Source organism: Miscanthus floridulus, chromosome 12, assembly GCF_019320115.1.
Source record: "Miscanthus floridulus cultivar M001 chromosome 12, ASM1932011v1, whole genome shotgun sequence".
NCBI classification, from domain to species: Eukaryota; Viridiplantae; Streptophyta; class Magnoliopsida; order Poales; family Poaceae; genus Miscanthus; species Miscanthus floridulus.
Genome location: NC_089591.1, coordinates 49,364,304 through 49,392,128, shown reverse-complemented (window position 1 = coordinate 49,392,128; position 27,825 = coordinate 49,364,304). Strand labels below are relative to the sequence as shown.

At 48.2% G+C, this 27,825-nt stretch overlaps 1 protein-coding gene, 1 non-coding gene and 1 pseudogene across 2 annotated transcripts; 1 reads left to right on the top strand and 2 right to left on the bottom strand.

Annotated features, from left to right (window-relative positions):
• Positions 1-9,125: 9,125 nt before the first annotated feature.
• LOC136497740 (pentatricopeptide repeat-containing protein At1g63070, mitochondrial-like) lies at positions 9,126-13,972 on the bottom strand (annotated as a pseudogene).
• A 1,247-nt stretch (positions 13,973-15,219) lies between these two features.
• LOC136498686 (U2 spliceosomal RNA) lies at positions 15,220-15,420 on the top strand. The gene has a single exon (XR_010769696.1). It is a non-coding gene; the product is annotated as a U2 spliceosomal RNA (small nuclear RNA).
• A 3,846-nt stretch (positions 15,421-19,266) lies between these two features.
• On the bottom strand, positions 19,267-20,258 carry LOC136498631 (uncharacterized). Its single transcript, XM_066494519.1, has one exon. It carries the CDS (start codon positions 20,133-20,135, stop codon positions 19,545-19,547), a length of 591 nt encoding a protein of 196 aa, XP_066350616.1. The 5' UTR covers positions 20,136-20,258; the 3' UTR covers positions 19,267-19,544.
• Between the last annotated feature and the right edge of the window lie 7,567 nt (positions 20,259-27,825).

Sequence of the window (27,825 nt, the reverse complement as noted above, 5' to 3'; positions counted from 1 at the left end):
GTCTAGTGACATGGGATGGATGGTCCCTCTAATCAAAAGTGATCAGAGATTTCGACCAGCGAAGGAAGGAGGGGACGACCGTTTCGATGACGCACGCCTCTCGATAGCACACTTTATGCTGGTGCTTGGAGTAGATGGCATCGGTTCCCCCGAAGATCATGATGCATTCCTTGGGATCGGGGAAGCCGTCCTCATCCTTGCCCACCGCGTCTTCTTTCTTGGCTGCTACCTCCTTGCCTTTTCCTTCTTTTGGCCCACCAGCCTATCGTAGGAAATGCTTGAGGAGCTCACAGTCCTTGTAGAGGTGCTTGACGGGGTAAGCATGGTTGGTGCAGGGGCTATCCATGAGCTTGTTGAAGTGGTGGTCAGGTAGGCCCTGTTGGGGATGCTTGCCCACGCAATCAGTTGCGATGACCAACATGGAGTTGGCCGGTCGGCATCAATCCTTCTTGTTCTTTTTGCCCCTCTACGTAGAGGGGCCCTCGTCTTGGTCCTCGCACTTGGCCTTGCCTTTGTCCTGGCCTCCGTTGAAGACCGCTCTGACCGCCTCCTCGCCAGAGGCGTGGTTTGTGCCAACGTCGAGCAGGTCATGGGTGGTACGGGGCTTCAGGCAGCCAAGCTTGTGGATCAAAGACTCACAGGTTCTCCTAGAGAGGAAGGCGCTGATGACGTCTACATCGACGATATCAGGAAGGGAGTTGCACCTGCTTTGAGAACCTAAAGATGTAATCCTGTAGGGACTCGTTGGGCTCCTGCTGGCAGCTCTTGAGGTCCTAAGAGTTCCCAAGGTAGACATACGTCCCCTAGAAGTTCCTGACGAAGACCCTTTTGAGGTCCACCTAGTCGCGGATGCTGTTGTGCGGAAGGAATTCGAGCCATACTCAAACATGTTCCCCCACGCAGATAGGGAGGTATTGAATGATAAAGTGATCATCATCCACTCCCCCGGCTCAATAGGCGAGCTAGAAGTCTTCGAGCCATATACTGGGATTCATCTCCCCGGTATATTTGGCGATGTTGGTCAGTGGTCGGAAGCGCTGTGGGAACGGTGCTATCTGGATGCGTCGACCAAAGGCCCATGGTCCTAGGCCATATGGGCGGGGACTCCGGTCATTGGGTCGGTGACCATGCCTAAGGTGTGTTTCACTGGTCCCCTCGACGGTCCGACTAGAGCCCATGTTGTCTGCTCTCACCGCCGCCCGATGGACGTCATCATCATGCCGAGCCCAATGCCGGTTGCTGATGACACTGCAAGCATCTTGGTTCGGCCCGAGGCATTCGAGCATAGGCTGTCAGTGTGGAGCGGGTGCTGGGTCAGGCTATGGCGTAGCTACACCCTCATGTTCTACGCCCGGTGACTGTAGAGGCGAGCGGACAGAGCGATGCATCTAGTGCATCCCTACTCCCCTGGTAGGGGAGAGAGGCCACGAGTTGGTGGCGCGACATGGAGCTTTCCACCTATTGAACGGCGGTGGTCTCCACCAGTGCCCAGAGGTTCTGGTGGATCGCCTGTTCCTAGGGGTTGTCCGACTCGGGAAGGCCGCGTAGAAGCATCGCTGTGGCAGGCGATGTTCTAGCTAGCCCGAGTGAATTATGGGGGGTCATTCCCCCCGTCCATGATGTTGCGCTGGACCTAGCGAGCGTGAGCCCAGGCACCGCTCATCGTGTTACGTGCACAGGGCGCATTGTGGTGCGCCGAGCATGCTAGCACAGGTGGTGGTGGGTTCTGCCACCTTTGTCATAGCTCCTCGCCGTGCGCCTGGGCACACGCGAGGGCATCCGCGCAAGGCTTCCGAAGGGGTGTGGGTCTATAGAGATTCTGCCACCACCAGCTGGCTATCCCAGAGCATCCGCCATAGCGTACTCGTGGGACAGAGGGTGGCTAGGTGCCACGATGTCAGTCAATGTTGGAGCCATCGCTCTCAACATCATCATCTATGAGGTTGTGAAAAGAGGTAGGAGCGTAGCTCGCCATCCCCACGAATTTGGATGTGAGAGGGGGCGGCGCTAGCATCCATTCAAAGCCCTTGGGCATATGCATCCGTAGGGGACGTGAGGCCATAAGGGGAACCGGTCGCATGGTGGTCATGACAGGGACAACAGGGTCCCTTCGGAGAATCAGCAAAAGACAGTAAAGAGCGAGTAAATAACAAAGCGTACGTTACTCACAGTTGGGTTTGAGCCCTGCGTGGGCTTGGAGCAAAGCGCAGGCGCCTCAGTCGTAGAAGTCACCTGAGAGTCCCTAGAGCCGACAGAGGACGCGCCTCCTCCGACGAGGCACCGGAACAAGTGCCTCCTCGTGGAGGTGTAGTACACCGAGCCGGTCGGTGACGAAGTCCAGGCTTTCAAAGAGAAAGGCCTAGGATAGCTCAAAGATGGGTGGAACCCGCATCTCAATAGGTGGGAGTGCGGGAAACTCTAGTGAGCCAAAGCGAGTTGTATCGCTTGAGCCTGCCATGGCGAAGATGGCAGAAAGTTGGGCCATCCGATGACCAAACAGCGTGAACGTACGACGTCTTCCCCACGGACGGTGCCAACTGTCGGTGTAGTTTTGCTGTATGTTGTGATTGGATGTGGCCTAGCACTCAATGACACAGGGTTTATACTGGTTTAGGCAATGTGCCCTACATCCAGTTTGAGTTGGTCGGTGACTTTATTCCTGAGTCCAGGTGCTCAGAGTTTGCTGTGGGGTTACAAATGAGAGGGAGAAAGATGGGGGGTGCAAGAGGTCCGGTCGAACTCTGGACCAAAGGGTCGAGAGTGATAGGAGCTCCTTCGTGCACTAAGTATTCGAGCGTGTGCTCTGTGTAGCTTTAGAATGTCTAAAGCTAGCAGAGGGTGAATCGATCGTTGGGTGGTTGAATCGTTGGAGAGTCGTTCGAGTTGTCCACTGTGTATCTGTGTGATTGATCCTCCTCATTGGGAGAGAGTGCATCCCCTTTTATAGATGAATGGGATGGCCTTACAAGCGAGCGAGAGAGAGAGAGCAAGTACGTATGCTACTAAGTCTTGTTGCCCACGCTGTCGAGTATAAGATGATAGTAGTCGCCCACAATACTATTTATGTCAGACGCATGTGGGAGGTGTTTACCGCATTCACCATGTCCAGGCAAATGACAACGCCCATAACATTGTTGATGTCAAGAGGCAAGTGGGGGGTCTTACCGTGTTTGCCTGGTATGGGGATTGATGGCGCCCATAACACTGTAGGGCAAAACATCGACGCCCACAACACTGCTTGGGTTCTAACATGCCAAGAAGGTTGCAGGGCACCCTTCTGATATGTCATGTCGGTACTATAGGTGTATAGGGTACGATCCTTGGTATTGCAGTTGACTTGAGTGCCCCTGCCTTACTTGCTCCAGTTCGTTTCCTGGGTCCTCACCGAGCGGGCGTCCCTGGTCGGTTGGTCCCAGTTGGCTTCCGACTGTGCCAGTTGGAGAAGAGCTATAAGCAGAGGTTCGGTGCATCCTCGGTCGAAGAGGCAGGGTTGGAGTCAGAAGCAGCATTTGGCTAGGCCTTCCGGTCAGAGAGGCGGGTCAGGAGTCGGAAGCGGGTGCTGTTCCTCTTGGTCAGGCCTTCTGGTCGGAGATTGAATCACTCTTCTGGCCTATCGTTAGGTATTTGGGCCGGCCTAAGGAATTGTGCGTTGTTCACAATGTCGTCTACTAGACCGAGCTTTTGCTGGGAAGCAGGTCCTATGAGGGACCCTGGGTTTATGAACCTGACACTATTGATGAGAGAATATTTGAGCAAATCAAGAACATTGAGATGGCTCATGAAGCTTGGAAGAAGTTGAAAGAATCATTTGAGGGCACCAAGGCAATAAAGGGTGCAAAGGCATACATTCTCAAGAAGAAATTTGCTAGCTTCAAGATGAAGGAAGATAAGAGTGTGCCGAACATGTTTCATCAGATAGGAAGTGCTTAGTCAATGATCTCAAAGCACTTGGTGAGAAGGTGGAGGATAAGGACTTCTCCCATAAGTTCTTGAGATGTTTACCCACAAGATTTGGCATGTTGGTCACCTTGCTAGTGAGGACCGATTTGGACACAATGACACCAAACCAAATCTTGGGAGATATCATGACCGATGATGCTTATAGAGATGATAATGAGAAGGAAGAAAAGAACAAAGAGAAGAAGGATGAGAAGAAAAAGAGTGTGGCATTCAAAGCTGGTTCATCATCCAAGGGCAAGGCCAAGCAAGATATATCAAGTGAAGATAATGGTTCATGGGATGATGATGAGAAGATGGCTCTCTTTATCAAGAGATTTGGTAAGTTCATGGTGAAGAAGGGCTACCATGCTAGAAGGAAGAAGTCTTCATCCAAGAACAAGGAAGAATCAAGAAGGTGCTTCAAGGGTGAAAGCAAGGATCATCTTGTTGCTCAATGCCAATGCAATAGTGACAATGATGATGATGACAAGAAGAGCAAGAAGAAGGACAAGAAGGAAAAGAAAAAAAAAGAAGGACAAAGATGACCTTCAAAAAGAAGAAGGGTGGTTCATATGTGGTCACTTGGGATAGTGATGCTTCCTTAAGTGATGATGATGAAAGTGATGATGACAAGACCACCAAGAAGAAGGCTCTTGCAAGCATTGCCATAAATGAGAAGCCTTCTCTCTTCGACAATCCATCATGCTTCATGGCTAAGGCCACTAAGGTACAAACTTGTGATGATGGATGTGATGAGGAACATGATAATGAGAGTGAATGTGAAAGTGACAATGATGATGAACCCACTAAAAATGAATTAATTGACATGTTAGAAGATACTAAAGAATATTTTGACATTAAGAGAAGGGAATGCAAAGACTTACGAAAGGAACTAAAAGCCCTTAAGTAAGTCTTTGATGAGCTCAATGCATCTCATGAGAGGCTAGAGGAAGCCCATGAGAAGCTTGGCAAGGCTCACAAAAAGCTTGAAAAAGTCTATTCCTCTCTACTTAATGAGCAAAATGAAAAGGAGCATGTTGTAACATGTGATAAAGGCTTAACTTGTGATATACTTGATGAATCATTCTATAAGCCTATCATTGTTGCTCCCACTAACCCTTCTTGTAGCACATTCACTTCTAGCTCATCTAGTAGTGATGGTTTCACTTGTGATGCCTCTCTAATGGTTGAGAATCAGACACTCAAGGAGGTAAAAGAGCTCAATCACACCTTGGCTAAGGCCTATGGTGGTGAGGACCGCTTGCTTATGTGCTTGGGTAGCCAAAGAGCTTCTCTCTACAAAGAGGGATTGTGCTATACCCCCAAGAAAGGTAAGGCGGCCTTTGCTCCTCACAAGACTAGTTTTGTGAAGAACAATGGTCGGTTTTGCACTAGTTGCAAGCAAGTTGATCATAAAGAGCATGAGTGCAAGACCAAGAACAAGAATGCTAATGTATTCTCAATTAAGCTTGATTCTTTCTATGTGCTTACTAAGGGTACAAATGGTGTGAAGGCTAAGTTTATTGGTGCACCATGGATAGGCTCACATCAATTCTTTACTGAGCCAGTGGATCTTATGTTGCCCCTCCTGCTGGTTCCACCAGAATATGCAGACCATAGCACTTATTTGGTCGCACAAGGATCTCGTCAGGTCAAAACACCCCATAGCAATACATTTGTACGTGTCAAATGTACGTGAAAACTTGACGTTAATTTGTCACCCAGATAATTCTCATACTGTCATATTGAATCAAAATTTGTCCCCTACAATTCTAAAAAACGACAGGCCATAGGAGGGGATCTCAACCTCCTCCGTCTCGGTCACAGTAGCCTAGTATAGCCTGCGCAAAGGAGCCAGCCACCGGTAGCCAGGCAGCGGTGGCGGTGCCCCTTCTGCAGCACCCCTCCGGTGTCTGTGTCTGGCCGACTAACCCCCCCCCCCCCCCTCAGTGGCTCGGCGGCTTCAAGCGAGGTCGGCGGAGGAGGCAGGAGGCGCGGCTCTGTTATCTGCCCGACGTGGGCGTGACAAAGGAGGTGGCCCTGCGGTGCCGCGGATAGCCCGACGAGGGCGGGATGAAGGAAGCGGCGGTGCGGTGCCGCAGACAGCCCGTCAGCACCCACCACCACCACTCTAATACAGGGACTCGACCTAAACCTCGACATAGACATCAATAAGCGCATAGGAAGTGTTTGACAAAATGCCTGTGAGGTAAATTGTGCATCTTTGGCTATCTGGGCTGTGTTTCTGATCTTTGCCAACAAGATCACCAGCCCCGCAGTGGTGACATGGGGTCCTCCTCTAATCTGGCGGCTCGGCTGGATTTCTCCCACGGGCGTGCCTTTGAAGAGGAGGTTTATCGTCGTTTTGGCAGCCTGATACACCATCCTTCTCCCTCGGCCAATGGATCTTTCTTCCTCCTAGTTACCTTCCGTCGTTTCCTTGTTTCACTTGACTGAAGATTCAGTTTCTTTGGCCCTCCAATCTTGTTTGGGTGGCCGTGCTTTGGGTTTTCACGTGCAATTTTTAAGTACCAATCACTTTGGCTTCTCTGTCTCCTGCAAACAAGTTGGTTTTCATGTCTATCGCCTCCGACGGGTGATCACTTCTCAGTTTGACATTTATTTCCATCTTTAGAGTAATGGTACTCCCAATTGGGAGAAAGAGAAACGCCTCTGGGAAGAAGAGCAGGTAAGAGAATGGTCTAAAGTGCTCGCCAAGAGCACTAAGAGATCTCTCAAAAAGGCCACCAATAAACATGTCACTTTTGCTAAAACGCTGGTTCAGAGTCCTCCTAAGATCATGGCTAAATATCCTGGGGGTGTCCTCAGATCACCCCTGGGATGATCAAGTTTGGATCTCTATGTTGTGCCTTTCCCTCGCCCATTGATTGTTTGGCTCCCAGTGTTTTCATCGGTGTTAATTTTGATTTCCATCTCGAGCGCCGTGTTCTTCACGACCTGTCCGCATCTACAATCCCGTGCAAGCGGCGAATTCTTCGGAGGCTTCCAAGTTGCATTCGAATTCAAACTCTTTGATAGGCTGCAGTCGTTGCTTGGCAGTTGGGCACTTGCGCTCTGAGTGCAGAAATGAAGTCAGATGTCTAGCCTGCCACAATTACGGGCACGTTCAAAGGAAGTGTCTTACCAAGGCTTGGCCCAGATTAGTTTGGATGCCGAAACAAATCCCCGAACTGATCTCTGATTGCCAAAACACCCTAGATTCTCGCGCCGGAGTCGCTGAGGTGCCAGAGTCTGCGGCCCCTTCCTCCAAAGAACAGTTGCAAGCGCCCCCAGAAATTGAAGAACAAGTGATTGTCCTGCATCACATGGTCCTCCCTCAAGATCTTATTGATGTTGACCATTCAGGCTCCTCTATGCGCTTTCTCAGAGCTTTTGGACCAGATATCCCAATGGACCTTGTTGATCTGTCTTATGATGATAGCTTGTCCTCATGCGACACCACCTCGCCTCTGGATGAAGAGGCCTTCAAGTTCTTGGCAGCGAACAAGCTTTGCACTGATCAGCTGTTCCACAACAACCTGTTTTTTGACAAAAGGATAAGCCTGCAGATATATTTTTCAGAGGTTCCACATCATCTAGTGGCCAAGCACTTATTACTGTTGATCAAAATGCTATTCAGCCTGCTTTGCTTCAGCCAGGTACCAACCCAAGTTCAGCACGTACAGGCATGGAAATTGTCCCATGGAAACATGTCTTAGATGTCATGGCTCTCCAGCTCTGGCCCCTAATACTTGAAAGCCGTCGGCAAGTGAGAATTGAAGAGAATACTACTCCTGTCATTCTGTTAGGAGATGTTGGGCACCAGCAAAGCCCAACAACTTCTGGCCCAGACGATTTTGAGTTTCAAATGGGACAGATGCAGCCCAACCTGCCAAGTGGAGCAATTCAGGAAAAGCGCCGGGAGCGCAAGAAAGCAAACATGTCTCTTCCTTCATCTTCTAGCAGTTCAAGTTACCCCGATGGTTGAGAGCTCTGTCAGGCGCAGTCTGAGGGTCAATCGTGCCACGGATGGATTCCATGAGGTCAGGCTGGAGAAGAACCCATCGAAGAAGAGGAAGTCATGTGATGTAGTCCTGATCGATGAGTCTACTAGAGAAGTAGGCCCGGTTCCAATTGCAATACTACAGGGATGGGGCATTGACTTCGGAGTAGCTCATGCGGAGTTATCTGATGACGCGCTCATGCAAGCGCCTGGCTCTGAACCGGTAATCCATGATGAATCTGCAGCATGATATAATATGCGGTGTTGTCAAAGATGCCAGTGAACGTGGTGGCTTATCTGGAAGTTTTAGCGTTCTAACCCGTTTCCTGTTTATGCTAGCCATAACAGGTCCTGTTCCTCTTTTTTATCTTGTTATCCGATGAATACTCGCAATTGGAACGTCCTATGTTGGAATATACGTGGCATCAATGCATCTAAGAAATGGGAAGCGGTTTGTGACAAAATTGAAGAAAGCGCTAGCTCAGTTATTTGTCTTCAAGAAACGAAGAAAGAAACCTTTGATATCGGTTTCATCAGAAAATTTGCTCCGCGCCGTTTTGACATATTTGATTTCATCCCTTCAGTAGGTGCTTCTGGAGGGATACTGGTTCTTTGGAATAGTGCTGTCTTTTCAGGACTGGTTGTTGATAAAAGAAGTTTCGGCATCACAGTAATTTTCAGCTCAGTATATGACAGTCAAACCTGGAAGCTAACAACCGTTTATGGTCCATGTGATGACCCTGCACGCTCAGATTTTGTTAGTTGGTTTCGAGATCATGATGTCAGTGATTCAGAGAATTGGATTTTTTTTGGGCGACTTTAATTCCTATAGATCGTTAAGCAACCGAAACAGGCCTGGTGGTAATCTTGCTGATACTTTTACTTTTAATGAGGCAATTGGTCACTTGGGGTTAGTTGAATTACCGTTGAAAGGGCGCGCCAACACCTGGAGTCACATGCAGACGGACCCATTACTGGAGCAGCTTGACTGGTTCTTCACCTCCATCAACTGGACCCTGGACTTCCCTAACACTGAAGTCCTTCCTCTAGCTAAGATTACGTTAGATCATATACCGTGCAAGGTGGTGATTAGTACCAAAATACCCAAGGCAAGTCTATTTCGTTTTGTAAATTTTTGGGCAGAACAAGATGATTTCCTAGACACAGTATCTGATTGCTGGAATTCTATATCTGCAATGACTGATCTGATGAACATTTAACTTACTTTTAACATTGCAGCTCATGCATATCTTTATCCCTTTTACACTGCTTCATAGAGAATTTATGATTCTCTAGATGAACTCCACATTTGAGACAAGGAATGGCATTGGTGGTAGTAGGCTAGTGCAAAATTTACATTTGAACAACTGGAAGAAGCCCCAAGTGAAGCTGCCGGTGAAGAATTTCCTGCAGCCCATGTTTCAAAGTTCAGACACACATTTCAGGATCGGAGGAAGAACTCCGGCACAGTATCAGCGTCAGAGGGCGGTGTCAGTATACTTCATACTTAGCAATCATTTTCCCCTCCCGATTGTGCAAGCTATTGATGAGGTGGGCAATCACAGTGCCGCTCGGGTAGATGAGCTTGTAATTGACGATGATTATCTGAACACAACCAGCACCAGAATCTAATCAATAAACCGAGTTACAGTGACAGGATTGTTGATGGCATACAGCTACTATTTTTGTGCTTTGCAACATACATATAGAAAATAGGAACAGCCATGCAAAACGGCAACAAGCACCAGGCAACGTTCAGCTAGCAACAGGCCAATTACTGGATAAAAACCAACAGGCTGGAGTGGACAACCTGCATACCAGGCAAAGGTTCAGCTAGCAAGAGGCCAATTAGTGGATAAAACCAACAGATTGGAGTGGACAACCAGCAAAACTATGTTCAACATTGTTGTGCAGTGTACTCACTACTTCAGAAAAGGCATCTCATGAACCCTGAATTCCAGATAAAAACGCATGTTTGGTTTCAGGACAGTGCATCGCTGCATCTGTCTATTCTCGGCATTGCTCCAAGGGTAATATGTGCCACTGAAATGAAATAATAATTCAAGCGAGTTCTTGGGTGTGGGTATAAATGCTAAATTATGTATTATATTCCACAGGGCCCAGGATCTGTATATGCCACTTATGTAAAGTGTGCTTAATTGGCTAGAAACCATGCAGCCATCTCCAGTAAAGACACGTCTTTGGTGGTAAAGGCTAACTCCATCGGGAGCTTCTACTTCTTTCACATTGGTTGATGGTCAGTCAAGGAAGGGGTAACTCATCCCTAGGCTATTGTTGCCATTGCTCTGCAGCCAGAGCCAATAGGCCAATCGAACAGAGTAACAACCATGCTTCTCAAAAGCCCAAGCTGTGAAGTTATGAAAAATATTAAAATATATTTGGAAAATATCATAAGAAGTAAACTTTCCACAGAAAGAACATTTTGATTCCTAGACTTCAGACATAGCATACTTTCTACAAATGCAGAATAATATCATTGCCTTTTCATACAATTGATTTATGGGCACCATAGCAAACCTAATCGCTTTCTACCAAACAATAATTTGTTCAAGGGGATTTCAAAACAGAGCGGTGGCATGGTGGCCTGGACTCCCTGGAGTGTCTTGCCTCTTAAGCCATGTGGGGGCTTCAGTCAGAGTGCAGTGTCTTACAGCGAGGCGGCTCATACATCAGTCTAGAGAAGGACCCAAACTCCCTATGAGCCGCACAGGAGAGTATATTTCTTAGATACAAGATGGATTAAATAAGGTTTTGTTCTCTTTGACGAGGATGAAAAGGCAGGGAAGGTGGTCCATTAAGCACCAATCAACTTATTAATGGCATGACATTGACTGCAGGTGTGGAACACAGTCATTTGATTGCTTTAATGAATTGCTGTGATCTTTCAGTTCTGTCAAACTCATAGCTTTACAAGTGCTACATATGGTAAAAAAGATTCTACAGGAAAACAATCTAGAAATAACAGCATGGTTGAATGTATTGTAGAAACAAATGGAGAAAACCTTTCTAAACATGAAACTTGGAAAGCAGGGAAAATTTCAGTGTGATGGTATAGCTCAAGTAACCTGAAGTTAAAACTGTTAATGTAACACTTTAAACAAAAGGAGCATTTTTGAAATGCATATTAATATCTTATCTGATTATTTGCATAAGGCAAGCGCTAACCTGTATCGATTACACCCTCAGCTGTTGTCCATGGATTTAACTGACACTTTTCAGGTTACTGCTTTCCATTTCTTGTCCATAGAATGGCAGTGTGGAAGTGGAGGAAACAAATGGAGCCAACAGTGTCCTGCACTAGGCGAGCTCAGAGCCATCATAGCAAAGTCCCTTCATCAAGTTAATAAATCTCTATGTGAAAATTATGTTACACCATTCGCTTTCTGAGAATCATCACAATCACCCCTGTCATTGCCAATGCCCAAAATGCAACGCAGCTTGACATCTGGAGCAATGCCTGCATGACGCATACTCTCATACATCATACAAGCTTCCTTCTCATCCCCCGTTTTAAGGTATCCAATAATGAGAGCTGTGTAGGTTACTACAGTAGGTTTAAGCTTTCTTTTTTCCATTTCTTCCATCATCAAGCGTGCACCATCCATTGCAAGCACTTTACTATAACCATCAATCATACAAGTATATACAAAAGCATCTGGGAACACACCACTTCTTTCCATTTCTCTGAGCCATTCATTAGCAGCCTTCATATTTAAACGCCTACAATAGCAAGCAATGATAGATGTGTACAAAACATTGTCAAGTAACAGGTCTTCCCCAATCATATCCCTAATCAATCCCATAGCTTCAGGAAGTCTATCATCATTACACAGCCCATTTATGAGGCTAGAATATGTAAATGTGTTAGGTTTTACGCCTTCATCCAACATCTTACGGTACAACCTTAAGGCCTCCTGCAACTTCAGAGCTTTCACGAAGCCATCAATAATAATACTGTAAAGGACAACATCAGGAACATAGCCCCGCTTTATCATGTCTGCTAAAAATTTCCACGCATCACTATATTTGTTGGTCTTGCAAAGGCCATTGATAATAACTCTGTACATGCAAAGGTTTGGGACGATTCCCAATGACTGATGTATTCTATCCAGGAATAGGAAGGCTTCACCAACTAGCCCTTCTTTGCTAAAGCTGTCAACTAGGATTGTGCATGTCACAATGTTGGGACTCAACCCATTTTCAAGCATGAGCTCAAACACTCCCAATGCATCTTGAAGGTTTCTATGTCTACATAATGCGTAGATCAGACTGGTATAATTGTAAACATCTGGAGCGATATCATGATGAATCATGTCAAACCAAAGGTCAGAGATGGCCTTGAGATCTAAATGTTGGCAACAGCCATGAAGAATGATGCTGTAATTTATCTGATCATGCTCAAAACCATGGTCTTGGAGGTTCTTGAAAATCTTTAATGCCAATGCAACCTGTCCAGTTTTGCAAAGGCCATGCAGAAGTGAACTGTAACTCACTTGATTAGGATATATTCCATTTCTTGCCATTTCATCAAGCATGTCATAACCTTTCAATAAATCCCCATGTTTGCATAACCCATCAACTAATATGCTGTAGGTGTGGACATCTGGGACAAACCCACATTTCTTCATCCCATGAAACACTTCTATGGCTTTGTCAACCTGACCCTCGCTACAGAAACCATGAATCACAGCATTGAAACAATAATTGCTGCAAGGGCCTCCACTCTGAGAAAGAGTTTGAAGAAAGTCCCATGCAGATGTTACCTGTCTGGAACGGCAAAGCCCATAGAGGTAAGTTCCATATGTTATAGCGTTTGGTCTCACACCATTCAATTCCATTTCACAAAGAAGCTCAAAAGCTTCATTTAAGCATAACCTCTCTCCATGTGTGTACATACTCATCAAAATTGAATAAGAGCAGAAATTCGGTGAAGGACCACAACTTTTCATGTCATCAAATAAACTCCTCGCATACATGATCTGATTCCCCTCGACTAAACACTTCAGCAAGAAATTGCACAAACGTCTGTCAACACCAATATTCTTGGCCTCAACATAAGTGAGAAGAGCATCCTCAAACATCGACGACTCTACAAAAATACGGATGACCGCAGCATAAACTTGTAACAGCGTCATTGACTGACCCAAATTGCTTGACCAAGATAGGAGCCAACTCAAACAACTCTGACCCAGCATTTCCACAGTAATCAACAATACTCTGAATCAAGCGCCGGACCTCTCTGATTCTCCGCGGCAAGAACGCCTGCACAATCAAAGCAAACAAACCAACTGACCGAGATGGCCCGTATAACCTCACACACTCCCTGAAGCTTATATTTCTGGCAGCATCCCAGTTCGAAGCCCGCACTGCTAGTGTGATCAAGGGAAGCAGACGACGACTTCTATAGTCACCATAAGCAGAACTCTGACTGGGCTCTTCGTTATCAGAGCTATTCAACCAACAGGCCTGAGAGGAAAGGCGCGACACTGGGGGATAGCTCCTGATGACAAGGGCTCGGCGCAGAAACAATGGGACCACCCGGCGCATAGACGATGCTGATCCCCTCCTTACATTGACAGTACCAGCAGAAGCAGGGGTGAGCTAGTGAACGAACTACACTTCATGGACCAATATTACTTCACAAGTCGACGGAAAGGACCGCTGAGGCAACATCAAGTCCGGTAACCCCGGCAGCCGCAAAGGAATCGCCGGCGCCGCGGCTTGGCTCGAACTGGAGGCTGGTGGCTCCAGTGGTCTCCGGGCCGCCGCCCCGCGCCCCGGGCAGCTTCAGTGGTCAGCTGCACGGCCCCGGTCCCCTGCTCCTCGCCCGCCGCGGCAGGCAGCGAGAGATGGAGGCGAAGAAGCAAGGGGCGGGGCAAGGTGAGGCCGACTTGGCGCGGGCGAACTTCCGCTCTGGATGCCCTGCAGCCACGATGTGAACGGAAGGGGACTAGAGGGGAGGACGGCGTGGAACTACGGTGGCGGCGGCGCGGGCGAATAGCGCCGCTGCTATAGCCTGCTTGGGAACTTGTTTTTTTTTTTTTTTTTTGGAAAAGAAGTGAGCCGGTGAGAATGAGAAGTGGGATGAGTCTCTGCCGCGGGCACGATCCGTTCGGAGGAGGCGAGCAGGAAGGACCGGGCCACGAGCAACATTGCCAAATTGGGAGCCCAAAAGGCCCAAGTGACCAAACAGAGAGAAATAGCAAGGGCACCGGGCCACGAGCAACATTGCCAAATTGGGAGCCCAAAAGGCCCAAGTGACCAAACAGAGAGAAATAGCAAGGGCACGCGCTGCGCTGTGCTTCAGTTTAGTCCCACCTCGGCGGCTTTGCCCCCCTTGCTACAGTTGCCCAGGGCGAAAAGGAGGCGACGTGCGTTTTCGACGGCGATTCCGCCGGCCCCTTTCCTCTTTGGAGAGGGGGATGGGCCGGGGAATCGTCGTGCGGCTATATATAGAGTAGGTGGGAGTCTACTTAGGTCTAGGGTTTGCTCGCCATCTACTGATAGCGGAGCTAGGGTTCGCCGGGAGGGTGTTCCTCTGCGGCGTGTTTTTTCGGGCGGCATCGGCGAGACGAAGGAGTCAACGACGCTGGGGAATAACTTCTCCCCACCTCTCCTTCACCTCGACGGTGTTCTTCTGCAGCGCCTATGGCGAGGTCGGGGAGTTCTGTACAGGAATCCGGGGCCGGCGCTTCATCGTCTTTGCCAGGTGATGTTACTGTTTGCCTTCTTTTGCATGGATGCAGAGCTATCTGTGGGTGTTGTGGTTGCTGGCCGGCCGGATCTAGCTCAATCCTCGTTCAGCGACGGCGGTCACTGGTGACGAGCTCAGATCCGGGAGCTGGAGAAGTTGGGGCGCGGCCCCGGTCGATGGGTGATCGCTGACGGCTTCATCCCGTTTCCCATGACGGGTATCTACTTCGACTCCTTTCAAAGCCATTGTGCAATGGGACTTTTCCAGCTCATGGTGGTGTTTGGCTTCTTCGGCGGCGGTGGGGTGGCCGATCACGGATGGTTCGTGAAGGATCCAAGGGCATCGATGTAATTTTTTTTCTTGTTTAGGGTTCTTCGTGAAGATTGGCTGGGACAATTGTCTCTGTATCCTATACGTACGTGTTTGTATTCGTATGCACCCATGATGTATGTTTTTCCTTAATTAGAAATACGGATACGTATTATAAAAAAAACTCGGCCGCTTTGAGCGGGCGGAGGCGGAGGAAAGTTATAAAATGAGACCCATAGCTCCCCAACACTTCATACCTTTCTCGGCCTTTTGGCTAAGAAGATCAAGTGTAGTATCTGTTTTTATTAGTTTAATTTAATTTAATGTCTGATATGTGGGCCATGTGTAGACTTTGATATTAATTTTTGATATTAGAAATTAGAAATTTATATTTTGTGGGGAGGCTTTAGCACATTGTTGCACTACAGCTCGAACCTGGCACACCCTAACCAATTCTCAATTAAAGCTTTTGTTGGGCCTTGTTGTGCTATAAAGCTCTGTAGGCCTTAATTGGGCCTTGTTGTGCTATAAAGCTCTGTTGGCCTTAATAGATTTGAAGCTTAGATGGGCTTTGAATATAGCAGGGCCCTAATTTAGTTTATAGTCTTGGGCACCGTATTTGGGCCCTATGGCCCTGTTGATAACGAAATAAAACATACTTTTGGGCCCTGTGACTGTGCTGTATTTACCAAAAGAAAAAAAAAACATTAGCTCCAAATTTGCATGATTACTGGCCCAACTTTGAAGGCCCAACCTTAGCTCCAAATTTGTATGATTATTACAGGTTACAGTTTGGGTGAAGTTTTTTCGTTCTTCTCTGACGCAACATGTTTCTACTTATTCATGCAAAATCAGCCTTAGCTTCAGCTTTGAAAGCCCAAGCTTAGCTACAAATTTGTACGATTACAGTTACAGTTTGGGAGAAGTTTTTTTCTTTCTTCTCTAAACGCAGCATGTTCCTACCTATGCAAAATCAGCAATATATCCTAGGCAAATAATAGCCTTGAGATTATTATCTATCCAAGAAACGAGCAACGCCGCAAACGAGCGTACAGACAGCTGCCACTCTCTGTATCTACGACATCTCTGGAGAAGCTTTTCTTCTTTCTTGCTGACGCAAAACGTTTCTTGCTCTCGTATCCGTATCGTCAACCTCTCGTCGCTGGTGCTACACTGCTACACCCGCTTCCCTCCATCGCCGGCGGCTTTCGCGTACACGCCGGAGTCGGTTCTCAGAATGATGGTGGTGGCGTCCTTGGACACGGAGATGGCCCAGTTGTCCACGTACGACAGCGGGCCGGGCCGGGCCGGATCAGCGGCCGCGTGTCCTCCACGTCACGGTCCTCGTCCTCGCCCTCCGCCTCCTCGTGTTCCAGGTAGGCGTACTTACTAGAGATAAGAGGTGAAATACATATTTATTGAAAATTTTAATTTGTAAAATAGGATAAATAAGGAAAAGCTTTAGATATAGATGCATACGTGATCTATTGAATGTGGCAATTTTTTTATGTTTACAACTTTGAACATGACATAATTTAATAGCATAAACTATCTATTTTTTATGCACGTAACCGTGTCCAACGTAGGTACCCAATGTACGTAAAAAATTACATGCGTACGTGTCCAATGTACGTGAAACTTTATGTTAGTTTGTCACCCAGATAATACTCATACTGTCATATTGAATTAAAACTTACCCACTAAAAATTAGAGCATATCTCCATTAGAAAAATGTACGCTAGAGAACTAGAAACTTTACAAGTCCGTGAACGCAAATGAATGTTGAATTGTTTACCATGCTTAATTTCTTTGGGCATATATACATTGCAACAAACTTGATTATGTCCTTGTCTCTTTGTCAGTAAAGGGAGTACCATAGCATTGTCCTAACCTGATATGTAAAGCTCGTTTTGCACACAGGCGCGCTTGTGGAAATTCCACGCGTAGGTGACCATTATGAATGAGTAATGGCCAAATGGGGACCAACTAACTGTACAGAAAACGTTCATTTTGAGTTCACTGTTTGCTGGTCGTGTGTGATCTTTGATTCTAGAATCCGGCCATAAGCCTTCTGGACATAGACCCTGTTTGGGACAATTTATTTCAAACACGCTTTGAATCAAAGTTGGATTTCTTCCACAACTATCTTCAATAAGAATCTCAACACAAAGAATCTTACCATTTGGAGACTCTACGACGGCGTCTTCATCTACAGCGTCGCCTATGCGCTGCTCAAGCTTGAGCCTGCCGCCTCCTCTCTAGCAAGTCCTACTCACCGCGCTCCTAATCTACCCCATCATTGTACGCTCCCATAGCCTGCCTCCGCGTGCTCCCATGCCACGCACCATAACACACTCTAATGCCACCGGCGCGCGGATGTGGGCGATTGGCGCGACGTAGATGTAGAGTGTGAGCAGGAGACCCAGCGACGACACGGAGGAAGATCAAGACCGGTGGCGGCAATACAAAAGAGTGCGGGGAGGAGGAGCATCGCGCGGAGGATGGAGCTCGGCGGCGGTGTGGAGGAAGAGCTCGGCGTTGGGAGGAGCACGAAGAGGAAGAATCTAGACCGTGACGGGGAAAAGCTGGAGAAGAACCGTGATGAGGAAAAAAACGCCCATTTTACGTTGTATTCCTTCTATCCTAAATTATAAGTCATTTTAACTTCTTTGGAGGGTTAAAGTATCTTAAGTTTGACCATTACAAAGATTTAGGGTTATTTGGATCGGTGCCATTATAATTTTTGAACTTCTGAAATACGCCACTACAATTCATCTATTTGGAACCATGTCATTATAATTCTTCCATTGTTTGAAATATGCCACTTTGTACACTTTTGATACTGTTGGACCCACCTGCAGACCAATCAATTTTCATATTATCTAAAATGCCCCTGCCCCTCTCTTTCCCCACATCACTGACGCGTGGGCTCCACTGTCTTCTTCCTCCTCTCTTTCCCTCGCTGGCTCTGGTCCGCATGCAGCTAGGCTCGGGTGGGCTTTGTGCCCGCGCTACAGCCCACCGTCGCCGCAGTCGGCCCCATGCCCGCGGTGCATTAAAGTCCCCCTCGTCCGCGTGCTCGCACCAGCATTGCGTGACCCCCACGATTCCCGCTGCCGATGTCACGCACCACCGCGCTGCCGTACAAGCCTGCAACCGCTAGTGCCTCGCCGCCGACGTCGCCGCTCCTGCTCGCAAGCCTGGCCGCACTGCAGCTGCATGCGCTCGCAAGCCCGGCCTCCCGCACCACTGTCCAACGCCATGGCCGTAGCTCGTAGCTCGCCCCCCGCCTCGCTACAGCCGCTCGTGCTCACGAGTCCGGCCTCTCGCACTACGGTCCAACGCCATGGCCGCAGCTCGTCTCCTGCCTCGCTGCAGCCACTCGTGCTCACGCTCGTGAACCCGACCTCCCGCATCGATGGCCCGACGCCATGGCCGCAGCTCGTAGCTCACCTCCCGCCTCGTTGCAGGCCGGCCGCACACCGCATCGAGGAGCTCCCCCGCACACCATGGCCGACCACATGGTGGAAGGCGCCCTAATCCTCACACGCGGCACGGATAGCGTTGGCTGTGTTGGGAACGAGAGGTCGACGACCGACACCGAGAGCGCAGCGGCGACAGGGGAGGGCAACGGGGAAGGAGGTGCTCAGGCGGCTAGATGTACGGCACCGGGATGTGGGACACGCCAGTCACAGCGAGGGCTTGGACGCGCACTGGCGCGACGGTTTCCATTGGAGCGGCATCTTGGTGCGGGCTTGGAGAAGAAAGGAAGGAAGAAGATGACGGGTGGGACCACATGTCAGTCACATGGAGATTGAGAAAGGTAGATGGTATTTTGGGCAATACTAGAATACAATTAACTGCATGTGGACCCAACGTCCTGAAAAGTGTTCAAAGTAGCGCATTTTAGGCAATGGAAGAATTATAATGGCATGGTTCCGAATAGATGAATTATAATGGCGTATCTCAAAAGTTGCAAAATTGTAATGGCAGCGATCCAAATAACCCAAAGATTTATGGCATAAGTAGGTATACTATGAAAATATAATTAATGAGAATCTAATGAAATTTATTTGGTATCATAAATATTATTATTTTATTATATAAATTTCGTCAAACTTAAAATGTCATGATTGACAAGAATCTACTCCGAAACCGTATGTTTAGGGATGAGAATCGCTTGCCCCGTTCGCTGGTCTAAAACTTGGCTAAAACTGGCTAACAAACATTGCTCTGGTTAAATTGTTGTAAGAGAAAAATACTGTTCCGACTAAAAAAAGTCGAGCAAGCCGAATATGGAGTAAGCCTTTCTCGCTAAAATCGGACGCAGGAGCTGCCCCAAACAGGGTGGTTATACACTGACTCGTGACTTCCGAATAGGGCAACTCTAAACTTGTTCACACACTATAGCAGTAGCACCGTGCACGGTACATGCATGCTGCTTGTTATTACAAACTCTATCGGTATATGTACACATCGACTCCGTTACGGAGTATTAGAGATGGATCGACCGATTCGTTCATCTTCTTCCTGTATGTACATGATTCTCGATGCTAATTTGTCGTCGGTAGGAGTAGCTTAGCAGCTGATGACCTCAGTGAGGAGCTTGTACCGCCGCACCCTGACCCTGTTCACCCGCGCCTTCGTCCCCGCCCGCATCACCTCCTCGTCCTTGCTGCCGCCGCCGGCACCAGTGCTAACAACCTCCTTCTTCCCCGCGGCCGCCACCGACTGCGGCGTCGTCGTCTTCTCCTCGGCCCTGTGCTTCTTCTTCACCGGGTGGTGTCCGAGCTCCGCGGTCGGCGACCGCGACCTCCTCCTCGGGGAGCACCCCTCGCGGAGCTGCCGCCGCTCCTCGTCCGACGCCGACGCGGTCGTCTTCCGCTTCTCCTCGGGCTCGTTGTTGTCAGCCGCCACCGCCGCCGCAGCGGCAGCTCGGCCGCCCTGTTGTTGGTCGGGCGCCGGCGGCGCCCGCAGGCACCAGTTGCAGCGCCTGTACGCGGCCGCCCTCGGGTACAGGTCGCTGCAGTACCTGTGCTGCAGCCGGGCGCGGCAGCACTTGCACCGGAACAGCTCGCCCGCCAGGCCGTGGTCGCCGCACATGCAGCACACGGCGCCGGCGCTCAGCGCGCCCTCGCCATGGGGAGGAGCAGCCGGCGACGACGCCATGGCGCGCGGTCCTCGCGCGCGCAGGGATTGAGAGTGGTGGATGGAGAAGCTCGCTCGGTCACCGGCTGGCAGTGGTGCCGTGGTGGCTGTCGACCGTGAGGCACGGGGGAGAGGAGAACGAGGAGAGACGGGGTCTATTTATGCAGCGGAGGGAGAGACAGAAAGAGACTGAGGGACAGAGTAGCATCATCAGCCAGGGACCCATATACATCATGCAGGTATCACCTCCCTAGGCATCGGTCCCGGCACGCTGCTTGTCCTGACTGCCTGACTCTCCGCCGTGGCGCCGTGCGATCCGGACGGTACGTTTGGTCCGTCCAGCACGGCCGGCCCGGTTTTCGACGTGGACGTCGACACGACACGATTCGGCCCTTCCATCACTGGTGCCAAAGTAACGATCATTAGTGCCACATTAATTCCGTCATATCAAGGGGGGAAACGTGCTCGCCGGCTCTTTTCCTGCTTTACATGTGCATGCATGACGCATCAGATGAGACCGTTTCTCAGCCTGTTTAACCCATGGCATGGATGAGCATGAACCGTGCGTCGCCGTCGAAGTGGCGGCAGGCCGGCGATCAACGGCGCAGAATGTTTCCTCAGGTGGAATCTTTCGGGCACCCGATTGATGAAAATCGTTCGTCTTTTGGCGCGAGTGGAGACCGATGCGTTCGTTCTTGGGAGAGTGCGCATACACTGTTGCTGTTGTTGCAGATCGTAGGCCTCCTGGCTTTTATCTTCGGGCTAGAGATTGGCAGCCTAGAGAGGTACGCACGCACCACGCAGCAACCCCGGCAAGTGCAAGCGCGTGCGGCGTGATGACGATGATCGACGATGGATGTGCCGTACAAGGCATTGGCGAGAGGCACACGTACGGCACGACTTGGACGACCTGGACTTTTTGCGCGCGTCTTCGGGTCTTTCCTCACTACGAGATGACCTTGGCACTACTCCCTACTTTCGCAGGCTATCAGTGTCCTGTTTCACGCCATCTATCTGGTTTAAGCTAGTGGTAGCGAATACGATGTGAAGCGGTGTGAACTGGAGGAACGGTTGCGTTGATTAGACCGATCCCGTCCGCGGCGTCGGGGGCCGGGCCTGAATAACCTATTAGCCCTCGTTGTCCGATGTCCACCAGTTATACATAGGCCTAGTTTAGATTCTAAGTTTTTTTTACTTTCTTTTTATCACATCAAATCTTTGGATACATGTCTGGAGTATTAAATGTAAATAAAAAAATAACTAATTACACAGTTTGATTGTAAATTACGAGACAAATCTTTTGAGCCTAGTTAAGCCATGATTGGACAATAATTATCAAATACAAACGAAAGTGCTACAGTGCCAGATACCGATTCCTAACCCTAATCTAAACAAGGCCATAAGTAGGCTGCTAGCGCTAGACCGTGCAATGCGTGACGTCACGCTGTCTCAAGACTCCAAAAGTCTATGGACCCGGCAAAGGTGCATGCACTTTTTTATATAGAAGAGAGAGATGGGTCATGGGTTGGTCATTTCGTGGGGGGCGACCTGAGTTAACAATGGCCGTGACACTTTCTGAGCAGGGGCGAGGGCGATCTCCCCTCCTTCCTCGTCTCGGCAAAGCGCGGCATTTGCGTCTTCTTCTTGGCTTTGGATACATCATCGCATCGCTTGTTTTCGGCCGGAGCGAGGCCCTCCATATTTTTGGCTGATAAATAACGACTCCGCTAATGTATAGTCTATTTGCTTTCCGTGTCGGCAGCTGAGAGATAGACAAGCAGTGAAGCAACCACCCCCGAATCACACGGCATTCCCGTGTAGTTCCTTCACACAAACAAGGTACCCAGAGATTTATAGCATGATACTAATATACCTGGTGCTCTTGGGTCAGTGACCTCTTTTCCACGGGCAGTCTGTTAGCCCATAGAATCATTGGCTCAGGTGAGTGAACTACTCATCAGTTTTGCTGAGTACTCGCTAGTATTGTCGAGCACTAACTAACTAAGTCGATTACGAACAAGCGTTGTTCGTCCCCATACACTATGGCTAGAGGTTGAAGAAAAAGGGAGAACAGAACATACAGACATAGTACAAGACAACAGCGTTGACCGAAGCCCTGTATGGGAGATGACAAATCTAAACTCTCTTTATTGAGTTGCCGTGATAGTCTATTTATACAACTCTATCCATCTAGTCCTAGTACAGCGTACATGCTGCAACAGTAACTAGATAACATACAGGGCTGACTCTGCACCGGCCTCTACATGTGGCTACAGTGCTGCAGGTGAGTCGTTCGGCGCTTGCACCTACAGCAACTACATTATCACAGGAGGGAGCTTTTTCGGCGCTGCCTTCCCCTAACCATGTGTTCACACCAAGAAGCGATCACCTGCCGCAATGGCCTCCGTCAGGGTGATCCCATCTCTTCCTATCTCTTCATCATCGTTGCCGACGTCCTCCTCCGCTTGACCCAACACCAAGACGTCCGTGCGGATCTCATGCACCCTATCGTCGACAACTCTCCTGCGCCGGTCCTTCAATATACCGATGATAGCCTTATCTTCCTCTGTGCTTCCTCCCGAGCCATCCTAACTGTTAAACACATCTTGCATGAGTTCGATTTGGCTACTGGACTTTCTATTAATTACCATAAAACTACCTTCCTTCCCGTTGGAGTCGCCCCCGATATTGCTAATAACTTTGCCAGCCTTTTTGGTACTTTCAGTTTCTTCCTTCCCACAAACCTATCTTGGCCTTCCTCTTTCTCCTCGTAAGCTTTCCATCGCTGATTGCCAACCCCTCATTGCTTCCTGTGACAAGTACCTCTCTGGTTGGCGTGCTTCCCTTCTGAACCGTGCCGGGCGCCTTACTCTGTGTGCCAGTGTCCTTAGTGCCCTTCCTCTCCACTATATGTCTTCCCTCCGGCTGCACAAAACGGTCATCGAAGCTATTGACCGCCGTCGCCGCGCTTTCTTCTGGACTGGAGATGACTCCTGCCACGGGTCCAAGTGTCTTGTGGCCTGGGAACATGTCTGTACCAGCAAGCTTGAAGGCGGGCTTGGTCTCAAAGATCTGCACCTCCAGAACAGGTGCCTTCTAATGAAATTTGTTGACAAAATGTTTTCGGGTGATCCGGCACCTTGGAAAGATTGGATCATGAGAACTCATACCCCCCTCGATGAGCAGTCCACGGCTACCTCTTTCCTTTGGAACATTGTCCATGCTGAGCTTGATACCTACCGCTCAATCACCAAGGTTGAAGTCCATAATGGTGTTTCTGCGTCCTTTTTGGAAAGATCATTGGCTACCCAGTGGCCCCATCTTCCTCTCTCACCCTGCTCTTTTCTCCCACTCCACTAGGCCTAATGTCTCGGTTTTTGAAGTTTTTCAGAGCAGGTTTGAATTGCATTTGCATCCCCGTCTAACCCGCGCTGCCCAGCAAGAGCGTGCGGACCTTCTTCTTGCCTTGCAGGATGTTCACCTCGACGACTCCAGCGACGTCCGTCTGATGCGCCTCACCGGAAAAAAATTCAGTACCAAAGATGCTTACTCTGCGCTCGCCCCTTCCTCAGGACAAGATGACCAGATCAGTAAGCAAATTTGGGGCTCGGCGGTCCCGAACAAGGTCAAAAATTTTACCTGCTTATATTTCAAAGACATGCTGAGTTCGTGCGCCAATCTCCTCCAAAAACATGTGCTAGATGATGACATCTGCAGGCGCTGTAACAACAGCGTGGAAGACAGGCAGCATATCTTCTTCGGATGCCCATCTGTTGCTGCGCTCTGGCCGGTGCTGGGACTGACTGACTGCAGTGACATCCTCTGATGACGAAGTCTGGACTCTCCGCCTGCCCCGTAGGCTCGATGCTAAGTTATGGCCTTCAATATTGCTCACCCTCTTGTGGCGCCTCTGGGATGCACGAAATGGAGAAGTATTCCGTTGTGAACAGACGTCGACAGTGAAGATACTCACACGCGTTACTGAGGATCTCGCTGTGTGGAAAAAGCGTATTGCCTTAAAGAAAGCCGGCACTGCTGATAGCATCCATGCCTGGCAAATGTATCTGAATGAATGTAAACTCTCTGCCCATGTACCCCCTATGCTCTCTGTAACAACTGTCTAAACTTTGATATTTAATAAAATGTCCAGGTGGGGATCCTCTCCCCCCGTAGTTAACTTAAAAAAAAAAATATTACGACATTGTTTACGAATTTAGCCAAACATAAAAAAAATATCATTTTTAATTGGTTTCACAATTATTTTTCGTACTTGCTAATAATTACTGAAATGTAGAAAAAATCCTGTACCGACAGTTTTCGTTTTCTATATTTTATAATACTATTTTCAGCCTCTTCCAACCTTTTTCACCCCTAATCCGACTGGAACTGAGGCTACGACGGCGAGGAAGCACAGGAGCCACAGCCACATATAGGAGTAGTATGTCAACTTCCTGGCGCATCGGATTTGCGATCAGTGGCAGGGGTTGATTGTATACTGGTGGGATCAGGCTGCTTTGTCTGTACCCGTTATAATCCAAGCTTCAGTCGCCTGAAGCGGAGACACTCCCGTAGTATATATCAACAGATTGGATAGAGCCACGGAGGGTTTTTTTTTTTTTTTTTTTGAGGGGAGCCACGGAGGTTCAAACACATAGCCTCCGGATGGAGCCAATCCAACATTACAACACTGATTACTTACTGCTATGCATCGTAGTAATGTTGAAGGTCATTCTAGGGTGCCTGTAACCTACATGAGATTGAAACAGTTGTTTGCACGAAAGGGTATGGAGTATGTTGTCGACATTTTGTCCAATCTTGTCAAACTTGTCAGCAAGCAAAACTTGATGGGTCCAAATTGCCTAGGCTTCTTCAGCCTTTACCAGTGTGTCTGCTTGGAAAGTTATTTCTTAAACCCCCCACCGCCACCACGTCATCCTTTCGCCACTACTAGTGTGACCAAAGCAGTTCTTAATAATGTTTATAAGTTACACTCCCTTCAACCAGTTGTACGACAGGGACCTAATTTTTGCTAGTTAGCTATGGACAAAGCTCTTTAAATTGCCAGATGTACAATTAACCATGGGTTCCGGTTATCACCATCAGTCGGATGGTCAGACTAAGAAGGTGAATCATATCAATAATATATGGAGACGCACATGTCTTTGTTAATGCTTGCCCTTCCAAATGAATTCACTGGTTTTTGTTAGATGAGTTTTGGTACAACTCCGGTCACTATTCAGCTATGGTTGCTCACATTTTCGAGCATTATATGGTTTCCCTCCCCACATTTTGGAAGTTCTGCAACTGACTGAATCTCTGTAGTTGAACTCTTTGCTTGGATTCAGGACCGTCAAATTATGCCTGCTCTCATTAAGCAACATCTTGAGTGTATCAAGCTGCGGATGAAGAATAATTGAGGTATCGTGGCATTGAATGTATGAACAAGTATACAATTGCTTCAATCTCAGTTCTTCGAACTATTGTTTCTCTTGCTATGCTCTTCCTTTCTTCTTCCTTCTTCCAAATCCTATTCCTGGTACCTCGGCTGTTTGGTTTGGGCTTTTTGGCCTGTAACCGATTAGTAAAGGGTTGTCTTTACTAGCTGTTTGGTTGGGCTGGTCCGTAACCATTCACAGTGCCATCTGATATGGCCTTATACAATGTCGCTCCCGCTGCTCCCCCGCCGCTATCTGATTACATCAGCGTTGCAGCCCAAATCAGTGAACCAAACATCACCTTTGATTCTAACATTGAATGAATGATGAATGTGATGTGTTTTTACCCTAAAGTCTACTCTATGGAGTGTGGTCCTCCTACCCCGATATCTCGTTAGGCACTTTGTTTGCGGGGCCGCCACTGTGCCCTTTGCTGACGTCGTGTTTGCTGTCGTTTATTTATATGCTATTCAGTCATGTACTTTATTCTTCACCTATGTTTTTTTTTTTTGAAACTGGGCATATTCATTGCTCATTGGCTAACAAATCGTTAGCAACAATTACAGAGATGTCATCAGATATGGAGTCTGAAATGATCTCCTCACCCTCAGGACACAAATAACCCATTTTAGCCAGCACATGAGCGGCTTCATTACATGTTCTACCCACATGAACACACTCAAAACTAATGAAATTTGATCTTGAAAGGAACTTGATCTCCTCGACCAAGTGACCAACAACTGAGTCATCATACGCTGTTGAATTCATTGCTCTCACCACTTCCTGGGCGTCGGTCTCCAAGATGATATGACCAATACCCAGATCAACTGCTGTTTGCACCCCCTGCAGGCAGGCAACCAACTAGGCTTGGAAAGCATTCAACAGGTTGTTAATCTTGCCTCTTGCCGCCATTCCCACATCACCGTCTCTATCACCTATCAAGAAGCCCCAGCTGCCGGCCTTCTCAGTTAGGAGAAAAGAACCATCACAATTTAGCTTCAGCACGTCATCTGGCGGCCTCACCCACCTCTGTCTACGCTGCCCCGTCTGGACCGAGCCGCTGTTGACTTGCTGCACATTCTCTGATGTAACGCGCGATTACAGCAGGCCTTCGACGCCCCTCTTCTCTGATGCTATTGCGTTCTGACCAGATAAACCAGAGAATGATCACCAACAGATCTCTCTTCGGCTCTCGCTGCTTCAGAATCCATTCCACAGCACCATAAGCATCAGGTATAGCGGCTAAAGCCTCACGTTCACTTTCCAGATTCAGCGTTCGCCATATTTGCTTTGCCAACTTGCATTTGAAAAAGAGGCGTCCTCCATCCTCACTCATTCGCCCACAGACCGGGCAACTTAAATCAATCTACATCCCCCGACGGAGTAAGTTGCACCGTAGTGGTTGGCTGTTATGGGTGAGGCGCCACCAGAAATGTTTGATTTTGTTTGGGCTTTTCAATTTCCATGTCTTTCCAAACACCTTTTCCGTCATTAGTACTACCTCCTTGTCCTCCGGCTATGCTGCAGGTTCCAAGCATGTCTTGCCCGCTCACTTTATATGCACTCTTGACACTGAAAATCCCATGCTTATCAAAGTGCCAAGCTAGGGTATTAGCTCTTCACCTATGTTTTAGGTAAATTGATAATGCTACCTTACTATATAATATATTTGTGTTATTATTACAAGAAGAAATGCCTCTGCTACAAGGGATGAGAGGATGTCAGTTCCGGCTTTCATTATTTTGGTCTAAAAAAGAATATACACTATGCCTACGCATAGTAAAAATAGTGTTTTACAAAAGTCAAAATTGTCTTATAATTTAGAACAAAGCGAGTAGAAAATATCAGCCGCCGATACTATAGAACCTAACCACTGCAAGGGCTGCCTGCAAAATTGGCTAAACTTTGATAATCATACGGGTTCGAGCTCACACATTTTTCAAAACCGAGGATCGAACCCAATATCTAAAATAAAATGAAAACAGAAGGGAAACCGAATCCAATATATTTGATAAAACTCTAATCACTTAATCAGGACCAAACAGCCATAGATCATCATCGTAACTCAGATGACTCAGCTGTATGAATAACAATCTTCCTTTTGATTCATGTACAAGCATTTTCTAGTAGTAGATGAGTTGCACAAGCATCTGTAGGCAGCAACACTACTGATTTGTGCCCCCAAACTTGAAATCCAAACAGAAAAATCACATACCAGGGTAAAAAATACAAGTTATATGTAACCAAGAGCATGAAAATGATTGCCAACCACAATC